This window comes from Corvus kubaryi, unplaced genomic scaffold, assembly GCF_017639235.1.
Source record: "Corvus kubaryi isolate FWS band 111438036 unplaced genomic scaffold, C.kubaryi_AGA036_p1.0 78, whole genome shotgun sequence".
NCBI lineage: Eukaryota > Metazoa > Chordata > Aves > Passeriformes > Corvidae > Corvus > Corvus kubaryi.
In genome coordinates this window covers 1667358-1689756 of record NW_024582065.1, presented here as the reverse complement: position 1 = coordinate 1689756, position 22399 = coordinate 1667358, and the positions used below count along the sequence as shown (strand labels likewise).

The following is a 22399-nucleotide window of genomic DNA, read 5'->3' as shown; positions in this document are numbered from 1 at the left end:
GTTACCCTGTGCCAACTGCTGGCCATGAAGGTGTTGTGCCAGGCCGACAGAGAACCACCCCAGGGAAGAGGTGATGCACAGCTGCCCCTTTTCAGCTCTTTGTGCAAGAAATTTGCCAGCAGAGGAAGCATGTGGAGCTGCCAGGAAATCCCTGCAGCGCCTTCAAGCTAACTAACAAGCTGCCAAAAGAAAGGTCAGCTGGAAATTACATCCAGCTCCCTGCACAAGTTCAACTCAGGTACAAGGAGGGAATGAAAAAACCAGAAGTCTATCTTTGCATGCACAACCCTTCCACAGGGCAAGAGCTGTGCATGCAGCTGGAGATGCAGGGAAGGGACAGCCCCATGGGGGTACAGGCACAGGATGGACCTGCTCCTCTCTGGCTGAACAAGGGCAGAGCCACAGCAGGGAGGGGGAGAGGAGCAGGAGGCTCCACAGAGCTGAATCACTCCATTATATTGGATCAAGAGAAGCATCTCTGTGCCCGAGAGCAGTGGGTACAAGCGGTGCCATTCTGTGCTCGCTGCCACTTGATCCCCTGCACTGCTGGCACCTACAGAAACCCAGCAGCCCCCACCCCTCTTGCAAGGAAAAACCAACACCAGCAAGCAATCAAAGTCCAAGTGGGAAAAGTAAATACCCTCTTAGCCTGCCCTCCAGGAGGCAAACAATGAGCCCCGCTGGGAGCCCTCGGTGGGCTGAGTGACCTCTGTAGCACAGCAGCCTCTCCAGCAAACAGAGCAGCGAGAGGCTCCGGAGCAGCTGGCACACTCTGCACTTCCCAGCAGCTTCTATGTAAAGAGCCCGAGTTCATTAAACCACTGGCCTGTGTGTGATTGCCAAGGCTACAGCACAATCCCCTGCTCCTCACGGCTGCCTGCTGCCTCCAGCTCCTGCCCTGCCCCACCAGAGGCTTTCCCAGAGCACAGAGGATGCCCTGCTCGAGTGGGGACAAGCCCTGAGGGGAGCAGGGTCCCCTGCAGCAACATTCATCACCAACCTGCAGATGCTCCAGTGGCACAGCCGGGTCCTCCACACCCTGTTCCAAGGCGGGGAGAGAAAGGAAAGTGCCTTAAATGAGTGCCAAAGTGGGCATCTGGGTTATTTCAGGGCCTGCCTCCTTTTTCATGCAATGTACAGCCTTAAGAAAAAACCCAAAGCAGTGTGTAATACCAGCAGCGGCTGATGCCACAGAGGACGAGCTGCCCCCTCACTTATTTCAATGCAAAGGTGCGTGGGACGAGAAGTGTGGAGTCACTCTTGGAGGCCTAAAGAGCAATCTGAGCCTCAACAGTTTTGCAAACCTCCTCTCTCCTTCCCCCCACCGTGTCCTCAAAGAGCACGGATTTGTGTTTTTTAAAGTTCCTGCTCAGGATGTGGGAAGGGAGAGAGCGAGGCGTGCTGTTTGTCAGGCTGAGCCTGCCTCCCTGCACCACCTCCACAGGTGCCAGCACTGCGGTGGCACCGCTGGAGCTGGGCCACTCACCAGGGATGGGCAAGACAGAGCCCCATTCGCTGTGTGGCCTTGGGGACACCTGGGATTCCTCCTCTAGCCAAGCCAATATTATCAGGCTGGATGAACTGGGGATGGTGTCAGAGGACAGCCTGGCATCCCCCTCTGCCCCAGGGCACAGCCTGGCTGCCAGCTTCCCCCCAGCAGGGACATGCTGCTCCTCCTTACCTCTTTTTTGTTAATGCATTTGTTCAAAAAGAAGAGGTAACAGCACTGCTGTAGTGGGGGGAAGGCAGGAACAGAAGAGTCCTCTGAGGCAGAAGCAAATTCCTTGCCTTCCTCAACTCATTCACAGGCAGTGACATCTCCTGTGTGGGTAAGACCTCTGGGGGCACAGCAGGAAGGCAGTCCCTCCACCTGACACCAGGGCCTCCCACAGTCCTGCCCTCCCTTCTGCTGTTTGCTTTTTGGTGGGAGGAGGTGAGGCAGGCACAGCCAACCCTCACCTGGAAGAACAAGCACGGATTCACCCTGGGAGGATTTTGCATGGTTTTTATACACCTGCAGGACCATACCAGGTGCCACCACAGTAACCTTTGCTTGTGGGGCTCTGTCACGGGTGGCTGCTGGTGCTGGCCAGGGAAGCAGTTGTGTGCTGGGCCAGTGGCCAGGCTGGCCTCATGCTCCTTTAGGAGTCCTTGCTTGGAAATGCTTCCAACTCCCTTAACTCACCCTCACCCTGGGCCCCTGCCATCACCCTCACCACCCCATGCCCCAAGAGCCAGGAGTCCAGCCTGCCTCAGTTTCCCCTCCCTGCCGGGTCAGCCCCGCAGGGAGGCACCCAGGGAACACCCACATGGGACACTCCATCTGTCTGGAGCTCCTTCATGCTCTCTTTAGGAAAGGCCAGGACAGCTGAGAGCTATTCCTGGAAAGCCTAAAAACGCCACGGCTGAGTCAGCGCCGAGGCTGTGCCTGCACAAGGCCATCGAAGGGCTCCCCCAGCACAGCCCTGCCACCGCCTCACTGTGCCAGGACACTGCACTGCCAGCAGCCCCTCGGAGGAGGCAGACAGACAGGCAGACACAGAGGCAGGGACACGGAGACGCAGCCCAGCTCCCTCTGCTCGGCCAGCCCAGACACGCATCAATGTCACAGCGAGGGCTGTGACAGCAGACAGCTCTCTCTGTCCCCGTGCCGCAGGCTGGAGCAGTGCCAGCCCCCAGGGCTTTTGTTCCACATCCCTGCAAGCCAGCGCAGCAAATGCAAGGGTCAGCTTCGAAGCCATCTCTGCTGGCGGACTCGGGTCCAAAGGCAGCATCGACACTGTCCCTTCCATCCACATCCCATTGCTCCCCTCTCCATCCTCCCAGGGCCCAGCTGTCCTGCCTGAATGCAGACATGGGACAAACCTGCAAGTCCAGGACAATAATTCCTGAGCATGAAGGGCAAATCCCCCCTTGGCTGCAGTCCCACACACAGGGACTGCCCACTCTCTCCCTGTCTGCTTCCCTACAGCTGGGAACTGGGCTGAGAGCTCCCAGCAGTTGTGTCCACACAAGTTTTTGGACACAAAAAGCTGAGGAACAGAGGTCGGTGACTGTGAGTTCCCAGCACACTGCTCCAGACCAACTGCTGGTACCTGGGGCTGGGCTTTTCTCACAACCTCACTGCACTCTGCAAGGCAGGACAGGAACAACAGCACAACACAGCTCAGTTTCTGATCACACGGCTCTACAGGGACAGATTTTCCCTTCAGTTCATTACATCTCAGGTAAGTCACACACTGCAGTTTCTTGCCTCACCTGCAGGCAGCTGTGGCAGCTCTGGGAGACATCAGCTGGCCCGTCCAGTCCCACTCACAGCCCAGGCACATGGCTCTGTGACCACCGCCAGTGCAGAGCCAGCAGCCCAGCCCTGCTGCCAGCCCCAAGCACCCGCTCAGGGCTGGCAGAGCCTGTGATACCAGTGGGTGACAGATAACAGCAATGCACAGGGAGGTACACACGAGTCTGGGTCCCAGAAAAGCAAGAGCCAAAAGACCAGGGTTTCCCACAAACACTTTAAGAACTGGGAACACCAAATTTTGGCCACATTTGGATGTCAGGCCTTCAAAGGGCACACTTCAGCACATGGCTTTTCCCTCCATCCTTCCCAATTCACTCTAGTCCTATTTATCAAGGGGATGGCTCTCAAGGCCAACCTCACAAGAACCGACTGCCAAAGCAGCTATCAAAGTCTTCCAGAGGCTGCAAACCCAACAAACAGCACACCCACCTCCTCCCACTCCACCCTCCCACCCGGCTTTTGCCACTGCTCAGCTTGACCGGCACAGATCTGCCCACAAGATCACAGCTCTCCCTCAAATCATTAAATATTAGGAACAAAAGTTGGAAGGAGCATTTTTCAGTGCAGCTGCAGGTTTAAACCTCCCCACAAGTCCACACTCACTCACAGCCTACAGCTCCCAACTCACCTAAGCCCAATGGTCTGCAACACCTTATAGACCCCTCTGTGATTGTGGCCCCCGACATTCACAGCTGGGCTCTCTGTGCTCAGCACATCCAGAATCGGGCAGGAATGTTTCCCATTGCCCTCCCAGGCAGTTTATCTCTGACTGCAGCCCCCAGGCCGTGAGCCAAGAGCCAGCCAGGCAACTGTCTCCCTTGGCAGGGACCTGAGAGCAAGCAGCACTCTCACCAGTTGCTGTGAGGATGAGCTCAGTCTCCCCTTAATGCTAAAAGCTCTGCTTGGAAAATTGCTGAGCTAGCAGAAACTGCCATTTCAGTTTTACCCATTTCCTGTTATTAGATAAAACAGTATCAGAGGGCTGAGCTTCTGCTATCCTGGGCTTTTGCCATGTTCCTGTTACAGCCACTGCCTTCAGCAGGTGAGTACTGGCACATCTTGATTTCAACAGGACCCAGGGCACAGCATGAATTATTTGTGGTAGGGCTGACCTATTTAACAGCAGAAAGACAGCATTCATTCAGGCCCAGGTCCCCCCAGAGGCTGCTGGTGTCACTTTACCCACAGGACAATACAACACCATTGCTATCTCTGTCCATCTCACTGGGAGCAGGGGTAGCTGTCCTAGGCTGGTCCTGCCATGCTGCCAGCGCTTCTCCTGGAGCACAAGTGACACCTCCACATCCCTTCAGAACAAACTCCTGCCTGCTACTGACCAGCTTTGATCAGTGTTTCGTGACAATCATAAACACACGCAGGAAGCAGAGCAGGGGGAGCCCACAGAGCCTTGAGACAGGGAGCAGTCCCTGTGACAGCTCTGCTTCAGGGCCACAGGATGCCAGCAGTGCTTGCAGGGCGGCTGCCAAGTTCTGCTCAGGATCCTTCCCTGCACAGCTCCCACTAAGCTCTTGCAGTCTCTAATCCTGGCTCACATCCTCTGTGCACAAGCCAAGGCAGCCTGTGAGGGGTATTTCACATCGAGGGGATGTTGAAGTCTTGGTGATACATTTCTGTAAAGCATCTCTGGACCACACATCTCCCCCAGGCCTTTGAGGACCGTACCTTTGTCTGCCAGGGACAGCGTGCTGTTGAAGTACTGCTCCTCCACAGTCCATGCTGTGTCATTGATCTTGCTGGACACCCCACAGGATCCAATGCAGCTCACCTTGATGGCTGTGAAGAGACAGGACACACGTCAGCACTGGGAGAAAGCAAAACCTCAGCTTCAGACTTGCTTCAGGTACTGTACTGTGCAGGAGCAGTGTCTCAGAAAAACACACACAGGGTAGGAAAATGGAGCAGAGGAAGCAGGTCATGCTTTCATTCCAAAAGCCTGTTTTTCAGCACTCCCAGCACAACTGAGCACTCCCTGCTACCCCAGTGCTATTCCTAGATATTATCACCTTAGAAATCCTCAAGCTGCTTTCCTTGCACTGTGGAAGCCCTTACCAGCTGTGATTGCAGCTCCCTGACAGGTAAACCTCGCTCCAGTTTTCCCCCAAATGAAGCAGTATTCCCTCCCAAAACCTGCATCAGCCTTGGCACTCTGGCTGAGAGCAGAAACCTTGGGTGCCCCTGTCCAGACAGGGATGAGCAGCAAAGGCTCTGCTGCCTCCCACCCCACAAGGAGCCAGGCATCCCACAGTGTCCCACTGTCCCTGGGAGGAGAGACGAGTCTGGCACAAGCCCATTAACCAGCTGAACAAGGGGTACAGCCCTATTTGAAGCAGCAACAGAGAGCTGGACTCTCCAGTGCAGCCTGGACAAGCTCTCTGCTGCTTGACTTCACAGCCCTGTCACCCTCAGAGGACATTCCCAGCCCCTGGGAGCCTGCGCCCAGCTCCTGGGGTCAGTCTCAGCTTCAAAGGCTTTCAGCAAAAGCACTTTGCCCATTAACACCTGTCCTGCATCAGGACCTCCAAAATGTCCACACACACATTGCTTCCCCACAGCCACTTCCAAAGGAGTGGCTTCCTCCTCTGTTAGAGACACAGGGCTCAGCAAAGCCACACAGCAAGGTCTGGAAGCATCAGAGGTGCCATCTGACCCTCCCAAAAGCAAGGACAGTAATTTGAGCCATGTTTGTGCCTTGCCTGGAGAAAGTCACCCCACAGCTCAGCCTGCAGCGTGGCTCAGGAGAGCTACGTGGCTCTCAGAGGAGCTCCCCACAGACATTTTCAGTTAGTCTTGGCCAATACTCAGCAGGTTGAAATTAGATTCTGATGTCGACACCAGACCACAGACACAGACAAACGTGACAGACTGGCCTTGCTGCACAGCAAGAGGCGATCTGCAGAGCTGCCCCCATGCAGAGCACACAGGCAGACCTATCTGTGGCACAAACAGAGCCTTCAGGGCTGTCCCAGACTGAACATCTCCCACCTGAATCCCATCAGGTTTTGCAAGACCTTAACTGGAGCCCACAGAATGTCCTTAGCCCCATTTGCCAGGTGAATAGTTCTGCTGGCAGAAAGGTGACAGGATCCACCAGACAGACTCTTTGCCTGTTTGACCCCTCTGCTGCCCCATATTCCAGCTGCATCCACAGGAAGCATCTCCCTGGGAAGCAGGTGACCAGTTTGCCCCAGCTTAGGAGCTCTCCCCCTCCCCTCCACAAGAGCACTCAGCCCTGTTGATATCAACACCTCCAGCCATCTACCCAAACACTGAGGGCTGCACGTTATTGCTGCTTGCAACCACCTCAAACAGCTCTCCAGAGCACCTGCCTGGCCAATGTGACCTTGTCTCCCATGCTGACTCGAGACAGGGTGGAAAGAACCCCAAATAGAGCCCTCTCTGCGGGGGGAACACATAGTTCTTACCCCAGTCACAGCGAGGGGGGTCATGCAGTCAGATGGAATGAGCTCCTCAGGGCTTAAAGTCTGTAATCCCACAAGGAAGAACAGCCTCCCCCATCAGAGCTCCTGCCATACCCTCACAGCTGATCATGGCTGTGAGATGAAGAGCCCGTTGCAGTCCAAGTGTTGTTCTACACTCAAGGACAAAGGATAAGCAGCTCCAGATGCCAACTCTCATTAACCAAACATCAATACAGCAGTGAGGCTGACACATCCCTGGCTTGTTTGTGTCTGTGATGTGCTTCGGCATTTCCAAGGCAGGGGAAGAACAGGATACCGTGGCCTGGGATGGGAACTCACCCAGCACAGCACAGAGCACATCTGAACAGATGCAGGCACCCTCCCGAGGTGAAGCATCCAATGAACCCTCCACACATCCCCAGGTGACATCCAATGCTCTCTTTTGCCAGATGGCAGAGCCAAAGCCACGGAGGGGCCTCAGCATCAGGAGCAGGAAAGGTTTTAGCAGGGCGGTGTCCTGTGTATCCACACACTGGTACCATGCTCCCACATCAGACACACTGCCACATCTCTGGGCTCACACCAAGCCTGTCCCACTCTCAGTTAGCCCACGTAACACAGATGGATCCAGCCAAATCAACCCCAGGCTCACCTGCTCCATTCCCACATTTTCACACAGGAGATGGCGAGCAAGAAAAACCCAACCAAAAACTGGAGAACGTTCACATCCTTGAGGAGCAACAGCCCCTGAGCAGGCTCCCCCTCAGCCTCCCGGCACCACAGGAGTTTATGGATCACCACCATCTGTTCAACGCCCAGATAAGGGGCTGACAGACTCCGACTGCAGCCCGATGCTGCACTGTGGTGCAGAGGCTCTCCTGCTCCAGGGAGGCAGGCGGGTGGGAATGCTCAGGAACACATGCTGCGGCCCAGCTCCCCTCCCACAGCAGACAGGCTCAGCAAGCAAAGGTTTGCAGTCTGACACTCAGAGCCAGCCCATGGCTGGTGGACCCTGCTGCCATGGCTCAGCACGAGGGCTAAAGTCAGACCATGTCCAAAAGTACCCCTGCAGTTTGCTAAGGAGTTTTCCAGCACAGGAGCTGTCAGCTCCAAGGCTTCCCAATTAATCACTGACATCCCAAACTGGTGTGGTCACAGGCAGCCTGTGCCTAGAGAGGAGGGACAGTCCCTGGAGGGATTGCTCTGGGGCTCTGAGGGGTTCCAGTCCTTCAGCCCCACCAAACCCTCTCCAGCCACATTCCCTGACCATCACACACCCTGGGGCTGCCATGTCAGCCCCAAGGGACAGAAAGCAGCATTTCCAGCTGAAAAGTTTGAAGGAATTTCACTCTCCCCTTCCCTCTACGCTCCCCAAAGTTCCCAGTGTCCCACCATCAGGCACGAAGTCACCACATGTAGGACAAGCCTTGGAGCAGCTCAGGGGGCAGAGATTTGTTATGGAGCATCTTCTCCAACCTGCTCCAGACACATGAGCTCCCCCCACCTCCTTGGGGAAGAAATGGGGTGGACAATAGCTCTGAGCTATTGCCCCACAGTTGACAGTGTGGCTGGACACAGGGACTGCATATCCCTGGCTCCTGGAGGAGCCCAGCAGATCCCCAGGCCCCCACAGGGTGGGTGATGCTGGGGGCAGCAGGTCCAGGACCCCCAGAGAGCCCCCCCCAATTTCACCCCCAGAGCAGGAAAACCTGGGGGCTGCAGGGCTGGGATATTTGGGAGGTTTCTGAGGTGCCTGGTTCAACAGATCAAACAATTCATCTCACTTCTAACCAAGTTTTGGAGCAGTGAACCATGAAATCAGCCTCTCATGAGCATCCCATGGGCAGAGTGAGATACTGGGGACTTGCCTGGCTCTCTCATGTCCAGGCTCCTGCCCACAAGCAAGACGAGGGACAGGGATGTGTGACAGGCACAGCTTGGACACATGGTTCTGGGGGCAGCTGGAACCTAAAAATGGCATTGCCAGGACACACCTGGCAAAGCCAGCAGCACCAGAGCTGCTGCAATGGACCCACCTGAGCACAGAGCTCATCAGCCTGCCTGTCAGGAAGCAAAATGCACAGTCTGGGCCTTTCCAAGGAAATCTTGGAACTATCAGGCTGCAGACACAGGAAATAACAAGAGTTTCTGCATCAGAATAGGCCAGTTCCAGTTGTTAGAAACCCATTAAAAACACCTCAGGAATCCAGTGTTACCAGTGGCCCCAGTCACCTCCCTCCTGCTCCCTGTTTATCCAGGCTGATTTGAATAAATATAGGAAAAAAGCAAAGCCCAAAATCTCTACGGGGAGTGGGAGGGGGAGGCAGAGAGCAGCAAGTAGAGAAGAAAAGAATGATGAAGCCATGCAGAAGGCAAGAGCCCTTCACCCCCGCAGTCCCTCGGGGATTGAGGGAAGCGGGCAGCTCCGCATCCAGCCAGGCACATCTTTAGCAACGCGCTGCAGCACGCGCCAAACGCTGGAAATAAAAGGAGACAGCTCAGCCATATCCATCTCTGCACAAAGTAAAAATAGAGATGCCAGGAGCTGGGCACGTCTGCCTTCTTCCAAGGTGATTTAAGGAGAGCAGCCATAGACTTCAAACTGCTTTTTCTCCTGACCCAGAGAGCCACCCTTCTCGGGGGAGCTGGCGTGGCATCTTGGGCATGAGGAAAGCACAGGACACGCATCCCCTCCTCTGCCAGGGGCAGCTTGTGTGTGCACACCCCTGCTTCCAAAATCCAGCCATGTGCTGAGCATGCAGAGGCTCAGTGGCCACTCTGCACTCAGCTCCAGTCACAAGGGAACACCTCTGACTTCAAGTCCCACCTGTGTCACACACCTGCCACAACAGGTATGGGCAGAGGGGGAGGGAAGGAGATGCTGCCTCTTAGTCAGTTTGGATTTTCTAGGCTGGGCAGGGGAAGCAGCAAAACCAGTTCATAGAATCACAGAATATCCTGAGCTGGAAGGGACCACCAAGATCATCAATCCCACCCCTGGCCCTGCACAGACCCCCCAACAGCCCCACCCTGGGCATCCCTGGCAGCGCTGTCCAAACGCTCCTGCAGCTCTGGCAGCCTTGGGGCCGTGCCCATTCCCTGGGGAGCCTGGGCAGTGCCCAGCACCCTCTGGGGGAAGAACCTTTCCCTGATATCCAACCTAACCCTCCCCTGACACAGTTGGAGGTGGTGGTTGTTGCAGTTGGCAGCAGCTTAGGCGGGACAAACAGACCATCCCAGCCTTCCCTGTCCTCTGCAAGGACAGACGAAGAGCTGGCAACTGAGCTCTGAAGTGGCACTTACAAGCAGCCCTGGGATTTTGCCAGCTGAAGCTTACCCAGGTCACCACGTGGAGACTCACGCACGCCTGGATGCAGCTAACAAGAGAGCAGGGGAAGAGAAAGTGCTGTGGCAGTTGTGGGAGTCAAGTGAGTCTGCATCAGAGAAGTCTTAATTTTGTGGAAACCAGCCTTGGGAAGCCAGAGCCCCCTTCCCTCATCCCCCTCCATCAAAGCCGTGGCAGACAGCGATCACCACATTTTAACTGGTTCCCTCAAGCTGCCATCCGAGTACCCAGAGCTGCAGGGACTCAGAGCATCCATGAGCTGGGAATGAGCCATTTTCCATCCTAGGGGCCAGAAGCAGGCCTGGGAGAAGGGGGGTGAAGGATCCCCCTGAGCCCCAACCCCTCCCCAAAGTATGGTACTAGGGACCCGTGCTCGACAGAGGATGGGCAGCAGGAGGTCACCTCAACACACAGCACCACAGCTCCACCTTGGAGTGACACCTCTGGGTTCAGCAAAGATCACAAGTTTGGGTACACCCTGAGATCCTCCAGCCCTGGATTGGTATGAAGATGAGGGGTTTGAGGTTCCCCACGCTGCCAGCAAAGCAGGACCAGATAGCGCTGGAAAAATGGAAAGCCTGGGAGAGAGCAAGACCCACAGGCAGAGGAAGTTACTCTCAGTTTGTAGAGACTGGGTAATTCCTAGAAAAGTTCCATGAAAAGCGGACACCGAGGGAGCTGAGGCAGCAAAGAGGGGCAGGAAGAGGTTTTTCTACTGATGGCCTTTACACAGAAACACACCCAAACAGCTTCAGACAGAAAGGGCTGAGCAGGAAGACTGAAAACTCACAAGATAGACAACTCTCTTGAGCATGAATATATTGAGACACTACTAATTAAACCCACAGCTCCTAATTAAATCTCAGCTGTCCCCATCCTCCTGGGTCCATCCTGTCAGTTCTTGAGACACAAATAGTCTTGCACATTTCACAAGCCAGTGAGGCAAGAGCAGAGCTTACAACAAGTGCTGGAGGCAGCAGCAGGTTTGGCACAAGGTTAAGGATTGTCTGGGGAGGTTTTTATCTTCTTCCTTCACAAGAGCCCAGCATAGGGGCAGGAAACGGATCTGACCTCTCATGTGGAAAGAGAGGAGTTGTCTGGAAGAATCGCCTATGCTTTCCATCTCAACTCAAACCCAAGCCTGTAGCTGGGCTCCGGGAAGTGATTTGTCTGGAGCTGACACACACGGAGCAGCATCTCCCACAGCACCAGCAGCCTGCAGCTCCTGGAGAACTTGGCTGCTGCTCCCAGTGACCCAGGGGGGCATCCCACCTCCCACAGCCTGCCAGCCATCACACAGCTCACACCCAGCTCAGCTCTCTGCTCAGAGCTCCAGACAGGCTCCCTGTGCAATACAGAGTGGTTGCTGTGTCTGACCCCTCTCTGTCCCCAAGCTGGTGGCGATGCTCCTGCCACGTACGAGCCCAGCTGCAGCCCCTCTGCAGCGGCACAAACTTTAGCATCATTTAGCCCCCAGGAGCAAGAGCAAGCTCTGCTGCTCAGCTGTTCCTTCCCCAGGCTGGCACTTGCCCTCTGCACCCTGCAAGGGGTTGGATCAGCCAAACCACTCACAGCAATGAAAGGGACAGTCCCTCCCTTCCCGACCTTCCAGTGAGCTCATTTCCAGCCCTGCAAATCCAAGCTCAGCAAATGCCATCCCAAGAGCCAGCAGTGCCTGTCACCCTGGCTGTGGCAACAGGGTTGTACGTGTCCACTGAGGCAGGAGGACCCACCTGGCTGTCCCACACAGGTGGGCCCAGGAAAGCCCAGGCCCTCCAAAAGCAGCCCCACGCTGTAGGAAGGCTGGAGCAGCTCCTCAGCACAGCCTGGAAAAACTCCACCTGTAGCAACCCCAGGGGAGTGACAGCTCTGCCACAGGGGCAAAGTGACCCACAGCCATTATTTCAGCTATGCACAAGCTCTTTAGCCAGAGTCCAGCCCAGCACGAGGAGGGGCAGGTAGTATGGGCACACAAGGATGTCCTCATTCCAGCAACACAGAAGTCTCCAGAGGGAGGCTGGGCAGGTGTGTGCCTGCAGAAAAGCAGGAGAACAAATCTTGTCTGAATCCTTTCCCAGGCAGGTCAATCCTTCCCCCTCTTGCAAGCACTTTCTTCCATCAGGCTGAGAGCAACAGGGAAACCTACATTTTCCAGCTCCTCCCCAAAACCAAGGGTCAATGTACCTCCTGAGAGAAGAAAGCCAACTCCTGGGCTTCTGTTTATAACAAACTCCTGCTCATACTGAAGGCTTTTCTCCCTTGTGGAGCCGACGTTTATTTATAGCATCACAGTGTTTTATCAGCACGCTGGCTGCCCTCAGAGGAAGGGGGTCATCTCGAGCATCTGGAATTAAATCCTCAGCTGAGTACACTGAGCAAGCCTGGCCCTACACATGCAGGGGGAAAGCTCACCAGTGAACAAGGCCACACGGGCTGCTGTGGGAGGGGGATGAACATGTGCCACAAAGTCTGGGCCTTGGATCTGCCAGAGGCAGCTCCTTAGCAACAGGCATGAAACACCACAGCACCTGCACACAGGGCCTGACCGAGGGGCTGCACCCCACCCAGCCCCTCACCCCAATCCCCTCTGTGCTACTGCTGCTACAACCACCTCACTGCTCCCCAAACATGCTCCAGAAGGGGATGCTGGGGTAATCCTTTCTCCAAAACTGCCTCTTGCAAAATCAGGACAAGTTTGGGATTCTTTTTTAAGCTTCAGACTGATGCAGGCCCCAGTGCTGAGCGACACAGCCTGGGAAGAGGTGGGGAGGAGTGGGCTTGCTCTGCTCAAGAGCTCACAAGGGCAGAGGTGGTTGTACCATAGCAGCCAGACAGAGCAGAGTCTGTGGACGTGTCCTGGCAGTGCCTCAGACCAGTTTTGGGAGCCCAAACTCTCACCCCATCCTAAACAGGTGGCACAGTCCAGCAGAGCAGCTCCACGCAGTCCCTGCTGCCACACACGGGACAGAGGTCAGCGATGCCATTCCTTGGGTCCTCCTGCAAGGAGAGCAACTGTGCCCCACCCCAGCATGCTGAGGGACCATCCTCCTCCTCCCAGGCCAGGCTGGCAGACACAGGCACCCCTGAGTGCTGGGAACAGCCAGATCAAACAGCAGCGAGAAACTATTTGGCAGAGAGAGGCAGATCTCACAGCTCCCCAGGGAACATCTCCATGCCAGCCACCCACCTGAGCCACACTTCCAGCACTCACAGCCTCCTCCTCTCCCAGCATCCATCCCTCCAAGTACTGGAGGGGAAAAGCAGAGAGGTTGCAGAGGAGCAGAAGGATGGAGGAGAGATGGAGGCAGCATTTCATGTGGAGCTTCAGCTGCTCCAGGGTGTGAAGCCAGCTCAGTCTCAAGAAATTTCTTTCCTTTCTGGACAGAAATTCAGAGGGGGGAAACTGCGACCTGTTTGGAGACTGCAGTGCCTGTCCTCCTCGTAGACCTGCATTTGAGGCTCACTTCTGTTCACCCCATCCATGAGGAAGCAGCCTCTGTTGCTCTCAGATAGGATGGACTAGGATAGGACCAAGCTCCAGGCAGGGCCTGCAGCTGCCAGCCTGGCACAGGAACATCTCATATTTAGGACCTCAGCAGGGTCCAGAAAAGTTTTACTCATGATCCCCTGCACAAGACAGGTTTATTTTAATAAATTTAATGTAGATTTAATTTACTCCATCCTTCTCAGGGGACCTGGGTTATAAGCTGGATTTTGTGAGCCCTGAATTTAAGCGATGCTCTTCAAAGCAAAACAAGGCTGTACATACACAAGCAGTCAGGGCATCTTAATCTTCAGCACTTGGCCCCTAGAGCAGCCCTGTGGGAAGGGAATGCAAGTCCCAGATGCCCAACATGCAGCCAGACAAGTGGAACAGAATCAGCAGCTCACCCTGGCTCACAGGAATGCTGATGGATGCCAGGACCTGCCAGCACTCAACACTTCAGCCAGCCAGGGACCACAGCCACCCTTCCTCAGGCTGAGCAGTGCTAAAACAGAAGTGAGGAATCTCTTTTTTTATAGCTTGCCCAAAGTGAAATAGGTTTCCACCCAGCACTTAACACTACTTTAGACCAGAGGAGTTAAGATATTCTGGTACAATTGGCTTAGCTGTCTAAAAAAGGAAGACCTGGGCAAGAAACTCCACCTCAACCTACCACAGAGCACTGCAGGTCCCAGGGGGGATGTGCTGGATGCTGCTGTAAGAAAACACCTCTTTAAACTCATTAACAAACTCAATTGTTCTTTCCCAGCAAGTGCAAAGCCTGGCACATTCTCCCACCTCGCTGGCAGAACAAGCTTTGATTCCCATGGAAAAGGAGCAGCCAGGGAGGCTGAGCTCTCTGATGTCCTGGGAACACACCTCTGCGTGACCACCGCCAGCCCTGCTCCACTCTTCCCACAGCCCGGAGCAGGTTTGACGAGCTCTGTCCCCAGCCAGCCCCTCTGCCCCTGCCGCAGGAGCATCACCCTCCATGCTGGGTGCAAAAGCCACTGCAGAAGATAAACAGCTGCCTGATCAGGTTTCCCTACTCACCACAAAGAGGTTGATTCACCAGAGCCTACTCCCTTTTCAGATTCTTTCTAAATAAAGGCTTCAAAGACTTCTGGAAATTCATGCTTAACAGGCTTACTGTAATACCAGAGCACCAGGGCTCCTGTGTGCCAGACTCTGCTGTGGGACTGAGTCACGTTCATTTTCTTCTGAGACTCTCAGATAGCCTTTTCTAAGGGGTAAGGCTGCAAGTCCTGTTGGCTGGTGCTCATTTTGGCAGACCCTCGCTGCCACCCATGACACAGCCAGAGACATCTCCCCTGGCCTCAGCAACAGACAGCCCTGCAGATGTAAAGTTCAGGAGAGATGACACTTCTCCATCCCCTCCTGGGGCTCAAGGGATGCTCCTGAGCACAAATTCCCCAGCACCCACTCTCCAGAGGAGAAGCACATGCAAAGTCAGCCCAGCACTTGGTGGGACAGGAGGTCTGTCACAGGCTGGACACCCTGTCTGGGCTGCAAGGACTCAGCACAGACAATATTGTCACAACCTGGTGCCCTGAGCAAGCCTCTGCCTCTATGGCAGGAGAAGGATTAAAGCAGCACACTCCGGACTGCTCAGCCATCCTGGGAACAGGAGTTTTGGTGAGGGGTTGGAGCCCACTTACAGAGAGAGGAGGCAGGAGCATGGAGACAGACAGCAGCATGGAGTCAGGCAACCACGTGGAACCACACCAGGGTCTGTCCTCCTGCTGTTCCAGGCACTGAACTCACAACTCAGCACTCAGAACTGCTGAGACATCTCCAAATGATTTAGTGCTGCTGCAGCTCCCAAGCACGAGCCTGGAGCCAGCTCCCCTCCTCCTAGAAGGGGAGGAGGTTTCAAGGGCTTTTTCCTGAAGAGCCTTATTTACAAGCAGTAAAGCAAGCCTGCATTTGGTGCCTCCTCATCCTGGCCAGGTACCAGTGCAGGCAGGTTCTCGTTGGGGAGGCAGGAAGGCACAGCATGGGATGGGAGATCCCAGCCTTCCTGCCCCCTGCGAGAGATCCCAGCATGGCATGGGAGATCTCAGCCTCACCTGCCCCCTGCTGAAGATTCCACACGTCACACTGAGCTCTCTGAGCTCTCGTGCGCTGCTTTCGCACATCTCAGTTGCCAAGAAATCTTCCAACCCCAGCATCTTCAAAGAAAACAGCCAGAATCCACTTCACTAAGCATAAGAGCTGCTCCTATGATTTTCTTTGATGCCATTCAACACAAGCAGCTGGATTCTCTATTTATAGCAAGATCATCATTTTGCAAAGATGACTTATGTTCTTGTTATTACCAGAGCACCAGAAACATAACAAATCTCGCTGTGCTGGGAGTGCTACAAGTTGGTAAGACAGTCCTCATGGTCAGGCTGGGCTCCTCAGAGATCCCAGCAGACAGAAAAGGAACATCTGGGACCTGAGCTGAACCTCTGGCCCTGACATTCGGACCCCTGCTGATACCCCCCATCGAGAAGGACCCAATTTCTACCCATACACTGAGCTTTCCTCCCTAGAGCTGTTGCCTTCCAAGCCAGTTTTATCCCACTCTTATCACAGGGAATGTCTGGGATTCAGGAGGATGTGTTTGGGAGGGATGAACAGTGAACTGCTGCAGCACTGTTACCTCTGGTCTGAGCTGCCTGAGAACTGTCAGAGAGCACAGTGCCGTCAGCAAGAACAAAGGAGTGGAAGTCATAAGCATTAGTGCTCCAGAAATGATTCATGCTTCTTGGAAACAGCTTTTGCTACGGATATCTGACAAACCCCGGTTTTTAACGAAGATTAAGGTGCTCAGAGATCAGAGTGTTTTTAAACTAGGTCTCCAAATAATTCCAGGTTGGCACTACCTTGCCACCCTCATCTTGTCAAGGGGGTCAAAAGCAGCTCCCTGCTTACCTTAGGACACCCCATATCTTCTCCACTGCCATCATTCAGCATCTCAAGATCCCAATGCACCTGTGGGAATTTACTCAAGCCATGCAATTCAAAACCATGGCACTGGCCACCCCTCTGCACAGAGCAATACCCAGCCGCAGGTACCGACATTGTGATAAAAGGCCTCTACCCACAAACTCAGCCACGGCAAAACACCTCACTCCCACCTGACTTGTGCACGCCATCACCTACTTTTAATTTACCATCAGAGAATTGGGAATGTGGATTTGCTGTTTAAAAGCCATCACAAGCAGACAGAAGCCTGAACACCTTTGTGGTATGGATCCACTTCGGGTCCTGAACACAACCCAGGGACTCTGAGCACACTCAGGCACAACTGTGCACAAGGCAAAAAATCCCCTGACTGGCAACAGTCCTGTCCTTTGCTCATTTTCTCCTCTCCTAAGCACTTTGCATTTCTCCAGGAGAGATTTGAAGAGTGACAGATTTTAAGAGCAGCACAAAGAGGCAATTAGCTTCCACAGCAATTCCTGTTGCCAGACTCCAGAGGTCACACCAGTAGCCCAAAGGCTGTACATTGGATATCTCAGCAATCAGCCCTCAAGAAAAGAGGCACCAAACCAAAGCCCAGCACTGATGTGTTTGCCAGGCCACTTCAGGAGTAGCTGCCCTGAGCAGGAGAAGGAAAAGACCTTCCCCAATGCCTGGCAGAGCACCTTTCTCTGTGCTTTGGCACGGGTCAGGTCTGCAGCAGCCCTGCAGCATAACCCAATCACCCCACTCCCTTCTTCTCTTGGAAGGGCCTGAGCATCCCCTCTCCAGACAGCAGAGGATGATCCACGTGTCCATCCTCCTCTTACTGGCCGTGAGAGCCTCTAGCAAGACTTCACCAAGTCAAGTGACAGCTCTGTGTCTTCTACACACCTACTTCTTCGCTGGGGATGACTTTCAGCACAAAGTATTCCGCAGCACCCTCTGAGCAGAGCGCACCCGTCCATGCGCCTCCCTGGCTGCTCCTCCTCGCCCAACACAGCCTGGGATAGGGAGCTGCCTTGGGAGGAGAGGGATGGAAACCCACAGGCTTCCTCCTCCCAGCCAGGGAGCCTCCCTATCGCCTACCTGAGTCCAGCCCTGAAAGACAAGCTACATCTCTGACAGCTCTGCGCTGCCCCAGGGAAGATATAAGCACTCACACCCCACTTGTCACACTTGGAAGCAAATCAGACAGACAGAACTCCACTCCACTTGTCCTCCCATTTTGTTAAACAAGGGATGGGAGGCCGTGGCATGTCTCCTCGCCAAGAAAAGCAGCAAATAGTTTTTCAGCTGAGCACAAGTGGTGCGCGGGCGGGGGGAGGCAGCGGAGAGTGGCTCACCGCAGCGACAAGAGACACAAACCCATCTCGTGATTAGTTATTGACTCCAGAGAAGTTGGAGCTCTAGCAGCAAGCCAGCCAGGAGAGCAAAAATCCCTCTTTTGTTCCCCAGCCTCAGACAGACTTGGCCACACAGCTCCCCGCTGTCTCGCTTCACACAACGAGAAAAGAAAGTTAATCCAGCTCCCCTACAGCAGGAGCCATCCAGCCTGCAGGAGTGATGCTTGGAGCCATCCACGAGCATTCCTGTGCAGCAGTGCCAGCCTTGCCGCATTCTGGCACCCAGTGCTGCTGGTGGATACCAGCTTGAGGACCTCATGGGACATTGCCAGGATCACCAGGGAGAGTGATGGAGCCACTCCTGCCCTCCAAACCCCCAGGCCTTGCTCAGTTCCGCGGACCACGCTCCCTCCCCACACTGCACCCCAAAGCAGGGACCAGCCATGGGGTCCCTGCTGCCCCAATGGTGGACGGGTGATCTGTGCTGCCAGCACAGGGATTTCCAATCCTCCTTCATAGACAAACTTCTGACTCGGGAGTGAGCCAGACCACTGTGCAGGGACTGAATCCACCTTTTCCCCAGCACCTTCCCAAGCCACAGCCTTCCTGCAGGAACAATGTCTTCCACTGTATCAGAGGTCAAGTGGCAGGAGAATCGTGGCCAACAGAGTCCTTTGGTGTCATTCCTTCCCCTCAGGAAGGGCACAGGTTACAGACACATCAGAACCACCAAACCCAAACTTCACCCTACAGCCCTTCCAAGAAACAGAAGTTAGCTTTTAGTTCGGACACATGACTCAGGATTCCAGTGCCCTGATCTGCAACCCCCTTCACCACCAGCTTTCTCTGTTCTCCATATGAGAAGTGAGAATATTTACTGTATTTAAGATCAGAGAAGAAAATTATGGTTCACAGGCTCTCTGCAGAAACGGGAATTATGTATCCGTATTTCTAGAGCATGAACAGACACAGGTACTTGTGTCTGGAGCTTTGTAGTCCAAGGGAATAATTTTAAAGTCAAGTCATTCCTGCATAAACCTGGACAGCCAAATAACAGAGTGGAGAATAGCAAAGTGCTGAAATCTGTTCCGGAAAGCACTTGCTGTTTCTTTACTCTCGGTGACCTGGCACAGAGGGCTGTTATTTTAACATTACACTTGCTGGAGCCTCGCTGAATGGCAGGTGGGACCGAAAAAATCCACATGGCCCCTGCAAGGCACAGAGTTGAGAGGAAAGTGCTCCAGCATCTCCAGGCAGCACAAGTCTTTGTTCCTGCACGCTCCTGCCGGCAACCAGGACTGCCTGCCCTGCTCCAAATGATCTGGCTTCCCTCCTCCCAAATTAACTCCATCTCCAGCTGTCCCTGCGCAAGCTTCCTGTAAGATTAATTATTCTTTGTACACATACGTTTGATGATTTACCCAGCAAGCCAGGCACAATGATTAGGAATTCTCCATTTCCATCAGCACTCTCCCCTGAGGCTCAAAAGTTTTCTGGGAAGGTCCTTCAGCCTGGCACAGGCACAGGAAGAAGTGTGGCTCCTCAGAAGGTCCACGTGGGTCACCAAGGACCAGTCGGTATTTGTGCTGGTGCTGCAAGGTCAGCTGAAGATGATGTGCTCCTGAACAGCCCTCGTTGCTACTCAGCAGGGCTGGCACTGACGCCAGCATAAGTGGGAACATTTATGATCCCAAAAGGTGTGTCCCCAGCTACGATGTCCTATGACCCAAGATTTCTCGCATGTTTAGCAAGGCACAACGAGCTCTGTTTGTTTGCACTGTCACCTTTCAGAAGGTGTAATTTTCAAGAGCCAGAAGTTACCGTGTGAAGAGTCACCTGCAGGCTGGTTCCGGCTGTGATCTCACACACCGCAGCACCGAGAAGTCACCGCACCGGACTCACCTGGCTCAGGAAATGGAAAGCACCAAACCGTGGTGTTGTGGGCCAGGCCTGCCAGGGGTGAGGACTTGGCGTCTTCTCCTGGGAGCAGTTTGTTAGTCTGGAAAGCCACAGTTGGCCACAGGTGGGGGGTGGGGGTGAAGTGTATACAATGTAAGATAAGTTGATGCCACCCAGCTCTCCCCACAGCCCAGCAGGATGCCAGAGCATGTCAGGTTGTCTGATCCCTCCAGTGCTGAGCCCACAGAGCTCAACAGGCCTCACAAGTCTCTTTAAGATCTATTTCAGCAGGTAACCTGCTGTTGCACCAAAAGGATGTTTCAGCAGCTGTATCAGCCTCTTTCTCTAAGGGTGAGACATTTCCTTCATGCAGAAAGAAGGAGAGGGTGCCCAAGAGATCCCAGGCAAGTGTGATGGGTTTAAATGCCAGAGACCATAAGATACACAGCAAGAGGGAGAACACACAGCAAAGAGTCACCTTGTGCTTGGCAGGAGTTGGTTTCACATCCAAATGTGACTTAACTGGGTGAGTTCACACACCAGTAATGGAAAGTTTCTACCCAGCTCATGAAGCCACTGTACGGGAAACTCAGCCTAAAAGAGCTGCTCAGGTGACCTCAGCACAGCAGAAACAACAACATGGAGCCCACCTCAGATTTTGGCTCGACGCTTCTGCCAGCTTTCCTAGAGTTCAGCTGCCCCAGCTTTTACTAAAATCCCTGCACTAGCACCAAACACCAGATCCCACCGCAAAACCCCTCCTGAGTTCAGGACCTGTACTTAACACCAGACCCTGATGCTTCTCAGAATCAAAGCAATCAGGAAGCAGAAAGAAGGTCTAGACAACACCACCAGGAAGCAAAGAAGAGCTGGTGTAGAGCAGAACCTGCAGGTCCTCTCCAAATGGGAGTTGTTGAAGCAGCAGCAAGGTGTAGCCGTGGCCAGCTGGCAGCACAGGGGGCCAGCACACCAAACCCTCCAAGGCTAAACTCTTGTCCCTCCCAAGAAGCACCTTCAGGAACGGATGGAAGTCAATGGGATGGGCCGAGGAGGGAAGCCAGCCAGACTTCATTAAGAACATTTTGCTGAAAGTAGTGCATCTGGGAGTACTCTCTGAGGAGATAAACACTGGATCTGCAACTGTTTTGCTCTGACAGGAGTTAAACAGGCTACAAGTCTGCACTTGTCCTAGATACTTTTTTCCACAAGGAGCTTCCAAAAAGCTATTGCAGACAACTGAGAGAGGTGCTCGCAAAAGCAAGACACAGGCAAGCATAGGCACCATCATCCAGGCTGACAGCTCTTGAACAGAGATTTCACATTTTACATTACTTGGTCTTTTTTTCCCCCTCCAATAATTTGTTACAAAGGAAGCAGCACGCACACACGAGAAGCAAGCAAGACCTCAGGGAAAACAGCAAATCGGTTCACATTTCCACAGCACTGAGCAGAAAGCTGACTTGCAAATGCGAATGACTTCTCTAAGGCGGGGGAGGAAGCTCCCAGTTTGGATGATCCGAGCCCAGCAGCTCATTTCCCTGCAGCCCAGCCCCATCCCTCTGTCCTGACGGGCTGCACCCGCCACGAGCACGGCCTGAGCCTCGCGTGGAGCAACAGCCACCCCGTACCCAAACAGCTCCTGCTGCAGAGCACTGCTGCCCGGCGGGCACTCTCTCCTCCGGCACACACAGGACCTCGTACACAGCCTGGACATCTCCCAGACTCGTACAGCCACAACTCAAACGTCCGAGCTCATTCGAGATGTTACAACGCGGCTGCCTGCGAGCCGGTGGGTGGGTACGGCTCCTGCCAGGACGCAGCATCGCCCATCTCCTCCCTCCCGTCGGGGCAGGGCTGCTGCCCACCGGGACACGACAGCGCCCACTCCTCCCATCGCCCGGCCCTAACACATTTGGACTCCGTCCGACCCAGGGGCACCAGGTTCGGGGGCGATGCCAGGGCGATGCCGGCAGCCCTGGGAAGCCGCAGGGCTCCGGGAGAGCAGAACGAGGCGGCCGAGCTCCTCCACCACCCTGGGCACCCGCCAGCTCCGGAGGCTGCCGTGGCACGGCCCCGCGCTGGGTTGCTTTGGGAAGGGGGTGGGGAGGGTGTTTGCTTATTTATGGGATGGGAGCAAAAAGTAAGAGGAGGAAGCGGAGGAGGAAATAATCCAGCAGGTTGCTCCCATCAGCCCCTCCCGGCCGCCGCATGGCAGCAGGGGCAGCAGCGATGGGGCAGCCCTGGAGCTGCCGGTCCCCAGAGCCGGAGAAGGGAACCCGTCTGTTCTCCGGCACCATCCCCACGGCGTCCCGCGGGCCAGGGCAGCCCGTGAACCCCCCCGCCCCGAGATATCCGCACCGCCGTGTGACCCCGCGGGCTGCGGGCACGGCACGGCAGGGCACGGCAGGCCGCGGGCTCACCTCGGTACTGCAGCGAGCCCGAGAGCCGCACGGTGACGGTGCCGGCCAGCGGCTCTCCGGGACTGTAGACGACGCGGCTGTCGCCCAGGCGAATCTCGAAGAGCTGCACCTTCCCCATGGCCGCGCCGGCCCGGCCGCTCCGCTGCGCTCGCCGGCTCCGTCCGTACCTGCGGCCCGCGCTGTGCCTGCCCCG

The 22399-nt window shown here is 54.9% G+C and overlaps 1 protein-coding gene across 1 annotated transcript in view; it reads right to left on the bottom strand.

Moving 5' to 3' along the window:
* Positions 1 to 22393, bottom strand: part of ARRDC1 (arrestin domain containing 1) — a 37971-nt gene extending 15578 nt beyond the window's left edge. Inside the window, exons 1-2 of the mRNA XM_042052300.1 lie at positions 22207 to 22393; positions 4985 to 5095 (exon numbers count right to left, since the gene is read on the bottom strand). Coding sequence (XP_041908234.1) covers positions 4985 to 5095; positions 22207 to 22324 — 229 coding nt within the window. The 5' untranslated portion in view covers positions 22325 to 22393. The remainder of the gene's footprint in view (positions 1 to 4984; positions 5096 to 22206) is intronic.
* Between the last annotated feature and the right edge of the window lie 6 nt (positions 22394 to 22399).